Source organism: Vicugna pacos, chromosome 9 (assembly GCF_048564905.1).
Source record: "Vicugna pacos chromosome 9, VicPac4, whole genome shotgun sequence".
Lineage (NCBI taxonomy): Eukaryota > Metazoa > Chordata > Mammalia > Artiodactyla > Camelidae > Vicugna > Vicugna pacos.
The window spans coordinates 8,080,914-8,097,446 of NC_132995.1; the positions used below are offsets into that span (position 1 = coordinate 8,080,914).

General features: G+C 42.6%; 1 protein-coding gene across 1 annotated transcript in view; it reads right to left on the minus strand.

Annotated features, from left to right (window-relative positions):
• The window catches only part of ARHGAP35 (Rho GTPase activating protein 35), a 109,060-nt gene that overhangs the window by 58,359 nt on the left and 34,168 nt on the right, over nucleotides 1-16,533 (minus strand). The window contains exon 2 of the mRNA XM_072966792.1: nucleotides 10,589-14,464. Within this exon, the coding sequence (XP_072822893.1) occupies nucleotides 10,589-14,272 (3,684 nt within the window). The 5' untranslated portion in view covers nucleotides 14,273-14,464. The remainder of the gene's footprint in view (nucleotides 1-10,588; nucleotides 14,465-16,533) is intronic.

Genomic DNA, 16,533 nt, shown 5'->3' on the forward strand with positions numbered 1-16,533 from the left:
TTATTTTGAAGATCACGAGGGAAAAAAATGCTCTAGACAAATGGTAAATTTCCTACAGCCACAGAAATACACCTGAAATTCTGACCTTTTGTTAAAATATATACAAGAGAAGGTAACAAAATAGGATCAAGGTAAATGGACCCAGATGTATTTCCAACAATTCTGTTTCATTTCCAAGTTAATGAGATCAATTTACAAGGGCAAGTTTAGTTACGAATATGCTCAACCTATAAACTTAAAAGGATTTAGGGACCTTTGCATAACGTCCACTAAAGGGGACAGCTAGCTCGCTTCTAGATCAGGGTCAACCATTCCTTTTCCTTATCCCGCTCACCCTCATTCCTTTTGGTACCTCTTTATATGGAACAAATCACTTCCTGTTTAGTCTGAGATTCACTGAGGACTTCCTGTGCACACAAGTGGCAAAAAAAAAAAAAAAACCCAGCAGAAAATAAAATCAATAAAATGTACATGAAAGAAGGAACAAGGCCATTTCTGGGCTGCTGGCTACCATCACCTGAAATGACAACCCAGAGGCAAAGGCGATCCAGTCCTCACACAGCCTGCTCACTGATCTGGGGTAGAAGACTGTAATGCAGTGTTAATGGATCCTGAGTCCCAGAGAAGAACAGGCACTCCATAAAGCCTGCCCTGCCCTGGCCCTGTCACTGCCATATGGCCACTCCTGCTCAAACCAGTGACATAGCCTCTCAGGCTGCAGGGAGTGGCTGCTGCTCTCTCCCCTTACAGACTGCCTGAAGCAAACAGGCTCTGACTTCAGACTTTTTATCAAAGGAGCAAATTAATGATTTATAATTTATCTTTACATGAAATAATTTAGCTAATCTAGACTATCTACCTAGCATCTTCTAGTTACATGAAGTACAACATAAAGAATTTAAGCTCTGAAATCTAACAGGGTTTGAATCCTGACTGACAAGTTCTGTGACTTTGGCCAAGTAACTCAGCATCCTGGAGACAGTTCATGCCTCATAAGGTGGTCATGAGGGTGAAATGATATGACCTACTGGAAGTGGCCCAGTGCCTAGCGTACAGTAGTGGCCCAATGTGAGCTGTCACTAAAGGAAAGAGAGAGGCTGAGTGTTTTCTACTGTTACACAGCGTAGCACCCGGATAACAATGAGTCAAGCAACGCTCTCCTTTAGAAATGCCATTCTATTTAAACAATTAGCTGTAGAATATGAGTACACAAGGAAGACCATCTGGATTTAAGCGCCACTCTTTTGCTCAACCCCAACCAGGCAGAATTTGCCTGTCAAAACTAACATAACAGTAGCATTATCGTTCAACAAAACTTTGAGGCTTCCAAATAAAAAGTGGAACTTTAAGAGAGCTGCAAGGAAACTATTTCTAATCACTACAATGTCTTCTGACTACAGTTCTAGTAAACAGATAATAAATTTTAATTGTATATTTCCTCCACCCTCTCAACACTAGAACAAGACGATGAGGTGTGTTCTAACAATCTAATAAGTTAGCTAGAAAATTTAGCCTCCATCAATTGAATACTATGTACCAGACCCTTGCTTAAATTCTTTATATGTATTATTTTATTCCAGATTCATGGGGTGGGGTATGGGTGTTAAAACCTCATTTTACAGGTGAAGCAGATGAGTCATAGAAAAATCCAGTTACTTGCCAAAGTCAGTTCTGACTACAAAACCTGCACTCTTTACCACTATGGTTCATTGCCTTCTGAAAGTTCTCGGGATATGCATAATGAATAAATGGGTCATTAAATAAACGATTAATAGTACACTGACAATCTGAAGAACTTCTAAAGGTAATAAAGACTCACATAAAATACCAGGGATCTTTAAGTTGGAAACAAAAGGAGAGAATGGGGCACTACGACAGCTATTTCAAATAGCTACAGGACTATCTCATGGAAAGAGAGATTATTTTATACAGTCATGATGGGAGAGATAAGAGAAAGACAAAGAGGCAATTTTGGCCACATAAATTAAAAACAAACAAAAAACATCCCAGCTGTTAAAAAAGGAAAGGACTGCTCTGTAAATATTCAAAGCAGAGACTGCAACCTACCTGGCATACTCACTGTCAAGGAGACTGCCATTAGATGAAAGGCTAAATTAGAGAAATGCTCTTATCCCTCTTGCCTCAAAGAGACTAATAAGATCTAACCTAGTTCAGCACTTCAACTTACAAAACAGAGCGTAAACGCTGGCAACAGCATCAACTCCCCTTGTTGAATGACACTGATATTCATTCTCATTCTCTCTGTCTCTCTCTCCAAGATTTAAACAAACTCTGCTTTATAGAATGTCAAAATACTTCCTTGAAATAACTGAAGGCTCTCTAGGGTGTCACAAAATCAGGCAGGGATTCTTGCACAACTAATTCTAAACCTTCCTAGGAAGGAAATCAGACTTTGCGGTGCATGCCAAGAGTTGAGCCAGATTGTTGATATAACAAGCAACACCGCAGGCATCTGAAGGGTTACTGGGCACATGTCAAGATGGAAATGCCATTCTTCTGAGTGGCCTGCCAGATGTCTCGGTCCCAGGTCAGATTCATGTCACTCATAAGGGAGTAGGGGGAGCACTCTCAGCAGCAGGGCCTTAGAGAGAAGAAAATAATTCCATCCCAACATCCATCTTCTTTTAGGGGCACTCATTAGCAGGCTGAACTGAAAAAAGCATTCAGCCAGGGGAAACCAAGCCCTGAGAACAATCTACACCTCTGCGCCTCTAAGTTTAGAGCCTGACTGGGTCAAAAACAGATTAATTAGGAGTGGCCATGTGCTAGACACTGTGCTAGGTGCTCTGCACAGTTATCTGAAACCTCACAATCACCCTTCAAAGTAAGGGTTATTAACCCCATTTTACAGAAGAGAAAAACAGAAGCTTAAGCACTGAGAGAGCTGATCTATGAACATCAACGCTCCATGTTCTTTCCCCTACATGAACTATCTCCATGATGAAATGCTATCAATATAAACAAAGCACTGGACCAACTCAAATCATTTTCACCTTGTCCTTTCAGATAGATATTTTTTGAATGAATAACACAGTCCATTGTTCTTTATTTCACAGTTTCCTTAAAAACATGCCTGATTCTTAGTCTTGATACTAACCAGGTGGCAAAGGAAACAAAGAAATGAACCAATAGTTTATGCCAGTGTTGCACTGCCGAGAAATGGTGATTGGAATTTGCCTCTGGCCTCTTGGCTTTTCTGAAACAAGAAAAGAACATAATGGGGAAATTCCTGACTTTGCAGAGTAGGAAGATGTCTGTCACCTACCTATCAGATGGTAAGCCCACTCCACAGCTCCTCCAAGTCCACGGGGGCAAGAAGATTAAATGCCAGCCAAAGAACAAGAAACAGCCAAAGAAGGAGCCCCAAAGAGAAGGGCTCCTTCTATCCGCCTGTAAGAGACTAGGTTCCAGAGCCCAATGTGCGATTGACACTCAATAAATCTCTTGAACAAAAACAGTTTCCAACAATACACAAGGGCGATGTATCTTTATACTTTTCTAAGTTTAAATGAGATGAGGACTACCTCTGTGGGTACAGAGTATTTTTTTCTTCTTCTAACATTGTGTTGCTCTTACTAGGATGTGAGGAGGTGAGGTTCAGAACATCTTATTCATATCGACAGTACTGCATCAGACTCCCTTTTAAAAAAACAGATGAGGTAATCAATTCCCTGTATCACTGTGCACACTGTAAAAGAGACAGTCATCGACATTCACATTTGACCATTTTCCTAGTGGGCTAAGTTCCTCAAGTGCAGGCATCTATGCAGTCTTCCTTTTTAATGAGTTTTACCCAAGGTCTAACAAACTAGCAGCACAGCTAATACTAGGACCAAAGTCATCTCTTGTCCTCAATGAACTTACAATCTAACTGGTAAGACAAGATATATATCTATGCACAGCAAGCAAAGGTGATCTAGAGATAGATAAATAACAACTGAGCCACAAAGGAAAAAAATGAGTCTTTCACGGCTCCAGTGGAGAGGTCAGCCACCCTTTCTAAACAAAGAATATTCTATCTTCTACAGAAACAGCACTTAGAGCTATCTAGTGATCCTAAACTGTCAATTTCAAATATTCTCTCCTTCTCCATAAATATCCTTATTCAAGTCAAATTACTTATCTAGATTTTAGGATCACAAAACATGGTCACTGGAGTTATACTACTGAGTACAGCCTTTTAGATGCTTGGTAACATACCTAATAAGTAAAAAACAGAATCCAGTCTGTTTTTTTTAAAGGAGGAATGCCATGTACAGAACGTAGTCTGGAACAGGGGCAGTGTCCTCTGAACGGGGTAACTCCTTCTCTTGAGAGTGAAACTGACATAAGCAAAGCCCTAGAGGGTCACTCACGTGGTTTGCCAAGTTGTGTACTGGTACACTCTAGACTAACTGTAACAGGAAGGAATCTTAGGAAAACCCAAAGATTCCATAAACTACATTACTATAGGTTTCCCCCATAATGCTTTCCTGTATTCTATATTCAACATTATAGCTCTCTGGCGATGATCCTCTCTCATTTCCAACACAGCTTCAAAAGGACCTTTCAATTAAGCTACTTGCTCATGCCCCAGATGTATTCTTGGCTGACTGGTGCTCTTCCTTCTGGCTCTGAAAAAAAAAATCAAAGCCCAAGTTTAAAAGAAAACATGAGGGTGTATCTGTTCTTACTGGTAAAGTCTATTATGAAAGCACAAATGCTTATTTAGCCTTGTCTCCTTCAAGCTGGCAGTTTTTACTATGACCTGGTCACTCATCAAGTTAGAGCATCTTTATATAGGGATGGAACAGGAAGTAGCACGAAGTTTCGGCCTTCCTAGCATCCTTAACTCTCTTGCATGATGGGAAAAGAAAGAAAGGCCAGTCATCCCCTCACAGGCCCCAAACAAATTGAGACCACAGCTTTTTGCTCTAGAAAGGCATGAATCTGGGTCAATCCCTGTTGCTTCCTCAGACTGAATGGCCAAGACAATCGACAGGCTCAGCAGAGAGGGGGGTCCACTAGTTCCAGGAAATATTTATTAACAGTCCTGCCTGATTCGACACTCACTAAATCTGGACTGTGGGCCAGAGCTGTGGGCCAGTTTTTCTGCTTGCCTCCTCTCAAATACTGGATAAAAAGTATTCAGAAGGCCTCTCTCTGTGGAAGTAGAGGTGATTCCTGATTTGAGCTGAAATAATCTGAGTCCCTACAAAGATTTCAGTCCACTAGGTGGTAGAGGAGAACAAGTTGGCTCAGTGAAGATCAGAGCAATTCTCTGTTCTTTGAAAAATCGATTTGGGTTGCCTATGGTAAATTTTTTCTTTTAAAGAACAGGTGTGCTGTAAGCCAAGGCAGATAGTTAAAGATAGCCTGTTTTTGTCACCAAAAACAAACTACAGCAGTTCTTTGGGCTTAAAATAAACTGAGAAATGAGTGACACCAGTTCAAAACAATTTCTCAAAGTTCCAGTTGCTATTTCAGTGTCTCCATGGCTTTTTTGTCCTCTACTCAAGTAGACACAGAAGCTAGAAACAAACAGCACCATGCTGTTCTTAGGGAGTAGTGTGGGGAAATCGATGTTTTTAGACAATAGCCAAAGTCCTTTGTCCAAAATGAGCAAACTGACAGGACTGACTGAGTGGTCCAAATACGTGCCTGGCTGTTGAGTATTACCATTTTTCTTGGAGACTGGACTCTAGAAACCCAATGGAAGTGGAAGTTGGAAGACTGGGACTCCAAAATCTCAACTCCTCCATTTAGGAACAACAGTAACTTGGGCAAGATGTTTCATCTCACTAAGCCTCTCAGTCTCCTCATCTCTAAGACCAGGATTTTAAAAAATCACTCCATTAAGACCGATAAGAAAAATAGATGAAAAACTGATGTGAAAATGCCTGGTATTGTACCTGGCAGACAGTAAGTATTCAGCAAGTGTAGGGAAGTACAAAACCCTTCAGATGGGCTCCACAGCCCTGTTACTCGGCCCGCTTCTCCCTCACTCTCTGCAGCAGCCACCCTAGGTCTCCTGCAAGTCTTTGAACATGCTGTGCCTTTTCTGCTCCAAGTTCCATACTGTTTTCTCAAAAGCTCACCCCACGAAGCCTCCATCTTCACTGACTTTGCCCGCTTCATGCTTTAAGTTTCAGCCTTATATATCATTTCCTGGGGGAGCTTTCCTGGGTATCCTGGTTGAGGGTAGAACTCCTTGCAATAGGACTCCTTAGTACCCTGTACCTCCACTTCAGTAACATTCAAAATGCACGCAAGTACAAGTATAAACTCTTATCATTCCTGTGACTGCAAACTAGATGAACACAAACACCACCACACGTATGGTAGGTACTTCAGCACAATGCCAGGCATACAAGCACTCAATGTCCATGCAGTGAGCTGAACGTTTCCTTCCTAAAAGAACAAATGAACATGTACTTTGGAACAAAAGCATGTCTTTAAAAAGAGAATTCTTTTGGGAATCAAAAAACCCAAGGTCAAGTCAGCACCCCAACCCATTTTTAACACCAACGTATTTATTTGGCCTTACAGCTCATTGAGTAGGGCTAGCCTTTTTTGAAGCACACACTGAGAGTCTTTCCTGAGCAGGTTACAAGGTTACAAAGAGCTCATATTTCATACCATTCAGCCTGTCTGTCAAAATGCAACATCCCTCCCTGGGGAGCGAGCAGTCCAATTCCCCAGCTGTTTTTTTTTTTCACACTAGAAACTAACTCCGTTCTAGGCCTCACAAAATGAGAGCTGTGTCCACACAAAGCCACAACAACCAGCCAATTCACTGAATCCAATGAAATAAGCCAATTCACTGGGGGGGGGGGGAGACACAAACTGTCAAACTGGTTACTTGGTGCCTTATAGACCAAACAATGCGTGATTGAATTGGTTTGCTTTTCAATAGGTTGTCTTGTCATGTGGTAGCTACAGTGAGTGAAAGATTTTCTTTATCATTGTTTTGTCTTTTTTTTTTAAACACAAAAATAAGAGCACATCAGATAGAAGGGTAAATAGCCAATAATGTCTTCTCTTTAAATCCGTGGTCAAGCACACTAAATTTGGCAATTTGAGCTTGCCCAAAGGGCACACTTTGTGGAGCAAGACACCCCAGGCCTGTTTTTTGGCTTTAAAATAAGACCCTGCTGGTCCTGATCGCATCTCTGCAAACGCATGGCACTGGGAAACAGAGACCATGTGCAGCGACAACTCTTTACAAAGCATCTATTCATGGACCCCACTGAAGTGCAATCGTAGGTTTTCAATTTCATTCAGCAAGTGCGGAAGGCTCCCACTATGAGGGTGGGTTGCTAAACGGTTCAGCTGGGAAAAGGACCCAGAATGAGAGTCAGCTTTACAGTTTGTACTTTCACTAGCAGAAATGAAAGTGATTCCCTCACTCCAACTCCAATTTTACAGTAAGGAGCCAATCTAGCAAATTGGCTAAGGGCACTGAGCAATTTCTTTCTCCACATCATATATGTACCCACCCCGAGCATAGCTTGTTGTTGTTGTTGTTGTTAGGGCTGTTTCTAGCATGAGGGCTGAGAAAGCAACTAAGTAATAATAGACAGGGTTAAAATCTATAAAAAAGGGAGGGACAATGTTGGTGCCTCAAGCCCTCAGCTACACCAGACCAGTTTTCTCCTTTCCTTGAATATAACATGCATATTTTCACCTTCAAGCCTTTCCTTACCCACCTCCTTCTATTCATTCTTCAAGGTCAAGTTAAATAATAACTAATGTTTATCTAGCATGTAGTATGCTCAGTATTTCCAGTGCATACTCTCATTCCATTTCTCACCCCCTAAGAGGAAGATGCTACTATGTTCACCTCTGCTACAGAAAGGACGTGGAGAGGTGCCCAAAGGCCCAGTAAGGAAGTGAAGGATTTTGACTTTGATCCCGATTCCCAGAGTCTGAGCTCCTATTCACCACACACTACACTACTTTAACCACCCCTAGCACAGGATTTCTGCTCTGCCCCAACACAGACCCGATCCCTTACCCTGGTGGTGCCCCCTCCCAGGCAGACCACTGATTTTCAGAAGCTGTGTAGGTCTCACTGCCTCCTCAACTGGGTGCTAAGGTCTAGGCAATAAGGATCTGTGCCATTTCCCCAGCGGTGTCTGGCCTGAAGTGGGAACTAGTGTGTTTTCCATTACCAACTGGCTCCCCATTCACTTCAAATAAGTACTGTATTACTTTGTCATGCCATTAAAAAAATCAAAGACCAAATCCCCCATGTAGAGGGCTTGCCATTCTCTGCCCCATGGTATCTTGCTTTTCCAGTAAAACAAGTGTCTGATTTCTTAACAGCAGCAAATTTTAATAGGAGGTTTGCTCCAACTGGGAACAGAATGAAGGCTTTGCTTATCTCTCCATTAGGATGACAAAGCAGCCACAAGCAGCTCATTTCAAGGCACCATTTTCCAAGGCAGGAAAAGACAATTTCACCTTTTACTCACTCTTTCCAAAGGATACTCCTAAATGACTTCTGGCACGCTACTGCTCTTGGGCCAGAGGTATCATTTTTATTTGACCTGAAGAGGTGTGGCCCACATAACTAAGACAGACGGGAAGTCGATCACTCCTTGCAGGCTGACCCAGAAGCCCAGTGCAAGGAAGCTCCAGGTCAGGAAGTGCTCATCACCAGCATGGAGGCAGCTCTCTCGGAGACTTACGGGAACCAGCTGTTTTCTGCTGAGCCTACTCTTTAAAGCACAGCTTGTTTGGGAATGTATTTTAAAAGCATTATTTTCAACAGAATTAAAAAGGCAGCTAGAAGTCAGAAAAACAGTTATAACTCGCTGTGTGATATTATGCCACCTTCCTAATTCCCAGGTGTGCTAACACTCCCACAAACTAGAAGACTGTCAGCACTGAGATAAGCTGGCTGGCAACAGTCTTCATCGGGAGTGGAGGAGGAAGAGAAGAAAGTTAAAACGTTCAAAATGTTTGGATTCCAGTATTATCAAACACGAGAGCTTTGGAGATATCCTGGGAGGCTGGTCAGGCTACTGACGGGCTTCCTAAATAAGAACTGTGTTCCATGGGTCTGCCCACTACTAACCTCTAGAGAACAAAATACTGAAGGCAGGTGAAGGAATATAAGTGGAAAAACAGACCAAGGGGAAATCAAACAGAAGAATGCCTATGGTGTTAATCAATATTCAGCTCAGAATGGGAAATGAACAGAACACACAATGATACTGCCCTACCCTTTATGAAACTACACAAGGAAGAAATTTCCGGAAGCTCTGGCCAATGGTGATTGAAAAGCATTCTGTATGCTATCAAGGAACACAAAGTGATTCAAAGGGAACAAGCTTTCCCTGTGAGGGCCACAGCGCCATGTTCCTCCACTTCCAAGGCCCCTTTTAACTAATATATGCTGCAGAACTGGCCTCCAGATAGCATTTTACAATGGAATTGTCAGCTCTCTAAAGAGCCTGGATTCTAGATCCTTCTGATTTGGTATGTTTTGCAATAACGTAAGTTTTAGGTCACCTTTCTTCCAAAGTTCCCTGAAACACTTTCAGACAAGTGACTCTGTTCTCTGCCACTTCATGGTAGAGAAAGGAGCAAAAGCTTTCAATGCAGAGAAATTACTCTGTACACCACCATCCTGAGTTAGAGCTAGCATATAACAGAGTTCTGTTGTGATGTCTCATCAAGATGTTTTTCTCTGAAAAACAAAGGGTAATTCCCTCTACTCTAAATGGAGAAAAAGCAAAAGTTGGGAAATACCTGTTCTACCTCAAAGCCTAAGTCCCAGAGGACAGGACATGCTGCCCTGCACACTGCAATTCCACATAAGATAAGACTTCATCTGCTGCTGCATTTAGGACTGTTTCCACTACATCTGACAACAGGCCTGACATTCCTAACACACATGGTTTACTCTTTCTTTTCCCCTTCCTGCCTCACTTGTGGTCCCTAAATCAAACCTGAAGCTCTCAATGATAGCAGCAGCAACTCGCTTAAGGAGCTGGAGGGCTCTCCAATTTTACAAATATGGGATAGGTTTATAACACACAGTGGCAAGGTTCTTATTTTCCATTTATGTACTTGAAGATCCTTCATTGATTTATGTGTGCAAATAAAATAATCATCCAATTTTTCCCAATCTAAAATGCAGCAACCTTTACAGATCAGCAAGGGGAAGAAGCATTTAAGAAATGTGTGGATGAAACGTTTGTTTAGCAGTCAAAGACTAAGGCATGTGATTTTTGGATTCTAGTGAAGAAAGACCAAGCATTATGGTCACTGGCTTGGCTACTTGTCAGGACACAGACAACTTCTACATGATCTGCTCATTTTGGTAATTACCTAACTATCGTTTTGGACAAAGACAACTCAGGCTTATCTATCCAAGGTCCTTACAACCTGAGAGAGTTACCAGTAGTAGCTATCTGAGACGCTGTTTACTTTTTCGTGCTAAGTCAAAGAGTAAACACACACACACACAGAGAGCAGTTTACCAGAATAAGCTGTCCTTGAAAATCGTCGTCAATGAACTCTCACCAAGACACTGTGTAAGCCACTCCTATGACTCACTCCTAAACTCCTGTCTTACCTTAGTGTTCCTTCTTAGACTGCGAAGAATATTCCTCCTCCGTGGGTCTTCATCTGTTTCGTATGGAATGACTGCATTGTCCCCTTTATAGCCCTGGGAGGCCTGATCCTCCTCCTTCTTCCGGATGGGCCCAAGCTCATCATCACTCCCCACGCTGAAGCTGGTTCGGTAACTAGCAAACCTCCCTAGCCGGCTGCATCTCGTCCTGTACAGCACTGGCTTGCTCACAATGGATACCTTGCGGCCTCGCTCTAGAGAGCTGGTGTCCATTTCGCTGTCGGAACCATTCCCACTACCATTGGATTGGGCCTTGTTGATATTCCGAATCGTGATGATTTTGCCTTGGGTACTGTCATGGGGCACTGAGTAAATGTTTTCCTCTTCATTCCTTGGCTTGACCACGGCATCCATAGGTTCGGCATAATCAGAAGGATCGAACCCATCAGGAGGCAGCCAGGTGCTAGAAGACACAGACTTCCTCTGTCCATCTCTATGGCCTTGGTCTAAATAAGACAGATCCCCCTTTGTAATTTCAAAATGGACAGGAGGCTTTGGTTTGACTGGCGGAGGTACTTTGTTGTTCAGTTTACTCTCAAAATTGCTCATGATGAAAGACAGCCCGTCATTTCCCTCCAGTTCCATAGAGAGCTTTGAATGGTCTTTGGACAGAGAGGGCAGTGATGTGTCTTCTCGAAACAGGCTGTAAGAAGGCGGCTCGATATCTTCTTCTGAATCCTGCAGGTTTGAGTTGCAGAGTGGAGAGCCTGCCCGGGGGGAGTTAAACACCTCTTCTGTGGTGCTACAGGCCTCAGCAGCATTGTCGTACATATGAGTAGCCTCGATTATATTCTTTTTGTCCACCACATCTTTAAAAAATGGGTGGAAGAGCTCAAGTTTATGCTGGGGTTGACTACAGGGGATACTCGTGAATCTTCCATCAATTTCTTGAGCGATCTCCTCCCCCTCAGTCAGCTGTTCCCGACTTAAGTCATTATCCAGGACATCTACAGCGCCGTCAGTGAGTGCAACCAACTGAATGGGGATAATATCCTGCACTTCACAAAGAAAGGCACGTAACATAGCCAAGGAGGCTTTACGTTTGGCTGAATAGAAAACAATGTACCCATGGACCAATCGGCTTTTTCGGATGCTAAATGAGGAATGGTAGGAAAGAATTGACAGTTCAATGCGCTTCTTGTGTAGTCCGATTGGCAGTTCAAGTAAAACAGAGTTGTTGCTTCCGCAATGGGAAGACTTACAGGTTTGAGACTGAAGGACAGGAAAGAGTATGTCATCTGCACTAAAAGGATCTCCACACATGAGACACATGACAATTCGCAGGTCAACATCAGCCAGATCTTTGATGCTAGCAGTAGAACTGACCAGGTTTAAGTTACGTTTGGAGTCCAGGAGTCCTTTCAAAACTTGACTGATTTGCTTTTCGTTAATGTTGCGTCCATAACCGATGCCAGCAGAAGCAGGGTCGAGAAAGACACACTGAAGTTTGCTAGCAATCTGCTGACCCTGCTGTATTAAGCTATGCAGGGTCTCTCCACTGGTGTCTCCTCTCTTGTTAACCAAAATTAAGGTCAGGGGAAGATGGACTAAGTGATTATCTCGCCTGCCGAGTGTGGACTCTCTGCTCTTCTCTATACTCTCCACCACATAGGACAGAGATTCCTTTGAATTGTAAAGGCAGAGACAACCGTGGGGCTGAAACGTTGGTGTCTGGAAAGAGTTCACAGGAAGCCTAACATTCCCTTCGATCGGCCTCAGAGAGAGCTCATACATTTTACCATCTATTACATACTTGTCATCATTTGTACAAAGAGCTCGTATCTCATTGGCCAACTCTCGTGCAAGGCCATCCTTGCCCAAGATCACCAAGTTGATTCTATCGATGTTGTGATCAGAGAGCGAATTTTTCTGATTCCGGTCAGAGGGTCGGATGAACCGAGAACTAATCAAGTGCTCAATCTTAGCATCCACACAAGAGGGGCAGCTAGGGCACGTCTCCTTTGTTGGGTGGTACACGAAATGAATGTGCTTCAGAATAAGGGCATCACGCTCCGCTTGGAGCTTCTGCAATGCTTTAAATCGCTGTTCCTCCCCCAGAACATCCTGAATGACACCCATCTTCTCCTTGCTGGGCTTAGCATCCAGCTCTAGCTCATAAAACAATTCTGAATATTCCAAAAGCAGCTCCTGAAACTCTTCCTTTGCTTTGTCTATAATTTGCTTTTGGTGTTTGCCATAAATATCCATGTATACAGATTCTTCCAGCCACTGGTAGAAATCTTCATTCATAATAAAACTGCGGGCCTCTTCCCAAGGCTTTCCAGGAGTTATGAAAGGAGAGGTCTCCAGGTTTTCTTTAAATGACCTTCTCATCTCAGCTCTTTTCCTCTCGTTTCGCAGCTTCTCTAAGTGGGCCTCGTACAGCTGCTCTGCAGGAACGGTATCCACTAGGTCAAAGGGAATCCGCTCATTCTCCATGTTGTCAATGTGGCTGGTGGCATCCCATGGTGTCTCTTCAAGCACAACAAACCACTTTAAGAATTCTGGCTTGGTCTCCAAGAGCTTTTTGGCTTTTATGCAGCTTAGGTGATCTATTTCATCTAGATTGGGTATAAGAGCTTCAAAAGCTAATGGCAAGGCTGCCAGGTACAGCTTCCTCCTGCGCTCAATATGCTCATGCTTCAGGCGGTGGATGTGCTGGAGAAACAGCTTCTTGGCTTTCTGAGTCCCTTCCAGGTAGACATAGTCCTGGTACTCAGGAGAGGCCTGCATCTTTCGGCTGACAATCAGCCAATTCTCGTTGTGGTTTTTCACAATGCGACTCACCAGCCACTCATACTTGTCTTTTGCTGTAGCTATCTGCTGACTCTGCTGCTTGAGAGCTTCAAAATAAGGAATGATTTTCGTCTTTCCCCGACTTTTATCAATGAGTTGCACTAAGGTGCTGAAAGCTAAGTCCACATTTACATTGGATCTTGCTGAGGTCTCCACAACCTGGAGGTTCTTTTTGCTTAAGGCAAAAGTATGTGCATCTCTAATGTACCGCTCAACACCCTCATCACACTTAGTCAGGACCACCACTATAGGCTTTTTTGTTTTTGCAAGCTGATTGTAGAGATTAGAGATAAACTTGAGCTGATCATCAAAGTTCCTATTCATGCCCCTGCTAACATCAATACCAAGAAGAAAACCATCAATTAGCAGCTTTCCATCTGGCATTTGTTTCTGCTCAAAGTCCTGCTCCAGCCCCAGCTGGTCAGTGCAAAAGTACATGAGTTTTTCAGCTGATGCGAGCTTGGTTGCAGCAGCTCTCTTGATATAGGGCTGCAGGGCCGTGCTTCGATGAGGCTGAAAAGTCTGATCATCAATGAATTCAGTCTGCTCCACAACGTGCATCTTACATTCCACACAATCCTCCAGGGAACGGCTAACTTCTCCCCAGTAGAGAAAGTGATCATTATTGACCACCCGCCCACCAAAGTCACTGGTGCTGAGGACAGAGGTATGGTCCAAGTGAAATTCGTCAGCACTCGGGCGCACAAAGCGGTTGCACAAACAAGACTTCCCAATGCCGCACTGGCCCTTCTCCTTCTCTGTCCCAGACAATCCCACCACACTGATGTTGTAGGTGGGAATGCGGACATCTTGCTTTCTTGCCATCATCATCGTCGACACATCCTGCCACAATCAGCCACTTCCAAATCAGATTAGTGTTCTCCAGTGGAACCAATGGCTTCCCAACATTATCAGTGGGGGCCAGCTGCCCACGAAGCGCAAGTGTCAGGTCTCATAGTGCTTATATACCAGTGCGAGGTCAGTTTTTGCCACTTCTCATCGCCAAATAGCCAACATTTCTTCCTAGATGGGGGAAAAAAAAGAAAACTTATCAGCATCATAACTTTGAACGCAATCTTAATCACCAAACCATAGTAAAAATCAATTTTCTCATTCAACAAATAATTATAGTAAACATCGAATGTACCAGGCCTTAAGCTGAGTGAAGATGTAAGACCAAATAAGACTGACTTTACCTGTACCCTCAGAGGGATATAATATCATCTAATGGACAAGACACACAAGTAAGCACTGTGCTAAGTGCTAAAACAAGTTTGCAAGCTCCTTGGAAAAAATGGCTGACTCCAGGGCTAGGGCAGGGTTGGTACAGTATGAGCCTGGAACATCTTCCTGTACAAGAAAGGAAAGAAGTGCTCGAAAAAACGAAAGGGCACCTCACAAGACACAGAAGCCAGCTTGAAGGGGTACCCAGTGGTCAAATCCGGGACACTGAACATCAAAATAATTAAGTACAGTAAGGAATTAATGACCCACTGCAAAAAATAAGAACTTGAGTTTTCAATACTGAATAAGACAAGAATCATCACTTGATGCTAAATCTAAGAGGGAAATTTTGATTAGGAACAGGATTTGGCACAGAAATGAGGTGTCTCCTGTTATTACTACTTATTAGTTCTCGAAGGGAAGAAGAAAAACAAACAAACACTTAATTATACAATAGAGAAACTGGGCAACACTTTGGGTAATGAAAATTATCACCATCAAAGAGAGCCAGAAGGACATCATAGGCCTCAAGATGTGATACCCCAGGAGGATACAACATGACTATGCAGTTTGATGACCTAGAATGCATCACCACAACCTAATCACAAGGAAACATCAGGCAAACACAAAATAAGTAAGATTCTATTACAGTGAGGGGAGTCAGCACTTAAAAAAAATACCAGTATCATAATAGACAAAGAATGGCTGTGTAAATATTCCAGATTAAAGGAGGCTACAGACACATCGTAACTAAAGGCAATTATCTGATCTTAGACTGAATTCTGTACATGGCAGGAGTGTAGGGACAGGAAGAGGAAGCCTACATAGCACAACAGTAGATCAATCAACAACACTGGACTATGAATAGAGTATTAGATAAAAGTATTTTATCCATGTAAATTTATGAGGTTTGTAACTATTATGTGAGAGAATAGCCCTACTCTTAGAAAATACACACCGAAGTATCTGCAAGAAAAAGGCCATAATGTATGTGACTGGTTCAAAAAAAAAAACTACATCTACATACTGAGAGTTAAGAATGCAAATGAGGTAAAATATTAACAATAGATGAATCTAGGTAAAGTGTACAGGATATTCCTTTGTGCTATTTTAATTTTTGCGACTTTCTCTAAGTTTGTAATTATTTCCAAATAAGGTTTTTTTTTAAGGGTGTGAAAATGAGGTAGTTTCCCTGACAAGAACATAAGTCCTGTGAGAAAAAGGCCTACCTACCCCTACCTTGTTCATTTCTGTGTCCTATGATGTTTTGACACAAATATTTACTGAAGGAGTGAATAAATGAATGACTATTAGAGCATATTAAAGAGTCCCCAAACCTAGCATTTTAGATTTAGGAAGTTTTGCTGGAGGAAGTTCCATCTGAGGGGAGACCTGAAGCAGAAAGAATGAAATGTACAAAAACTCCTCTCTCCCCAGAAAAATGCACGGCCCATGAGAAAACAGCTGAAATAAAGTGTGTATGGGGAGGAGACCGGTGAGATGCGTTAGCAAGTAAGCAGGGACCAGATTAAGCCACTTTCAAAGAGCTTGGATTCTTTCCCAAAGGCTATGGGGAGCCATAGAATGCAGCTGAGAAGTGGTACCTTTTTTGGGGGGAGGGAGGAGGAACTATTTTTATTTATTTATTTATTTTAATGGAGGTTACAGGGGATTGAACCCAGGACCCTGTGTATGCTAGGCAGGCACTCTACCACTGAACTATACCCTCCCCCTCGGAGTTGCACCTTAAAAAAAATATAAGGTTTGAATAGGTGAAGTAATGAAATGTTATGATGATATCTTACAAAGTCTTTAACAACTTTCCATCTGAAACAACTAAAATATGTAGTCTTTGGCTGCCTCTACAT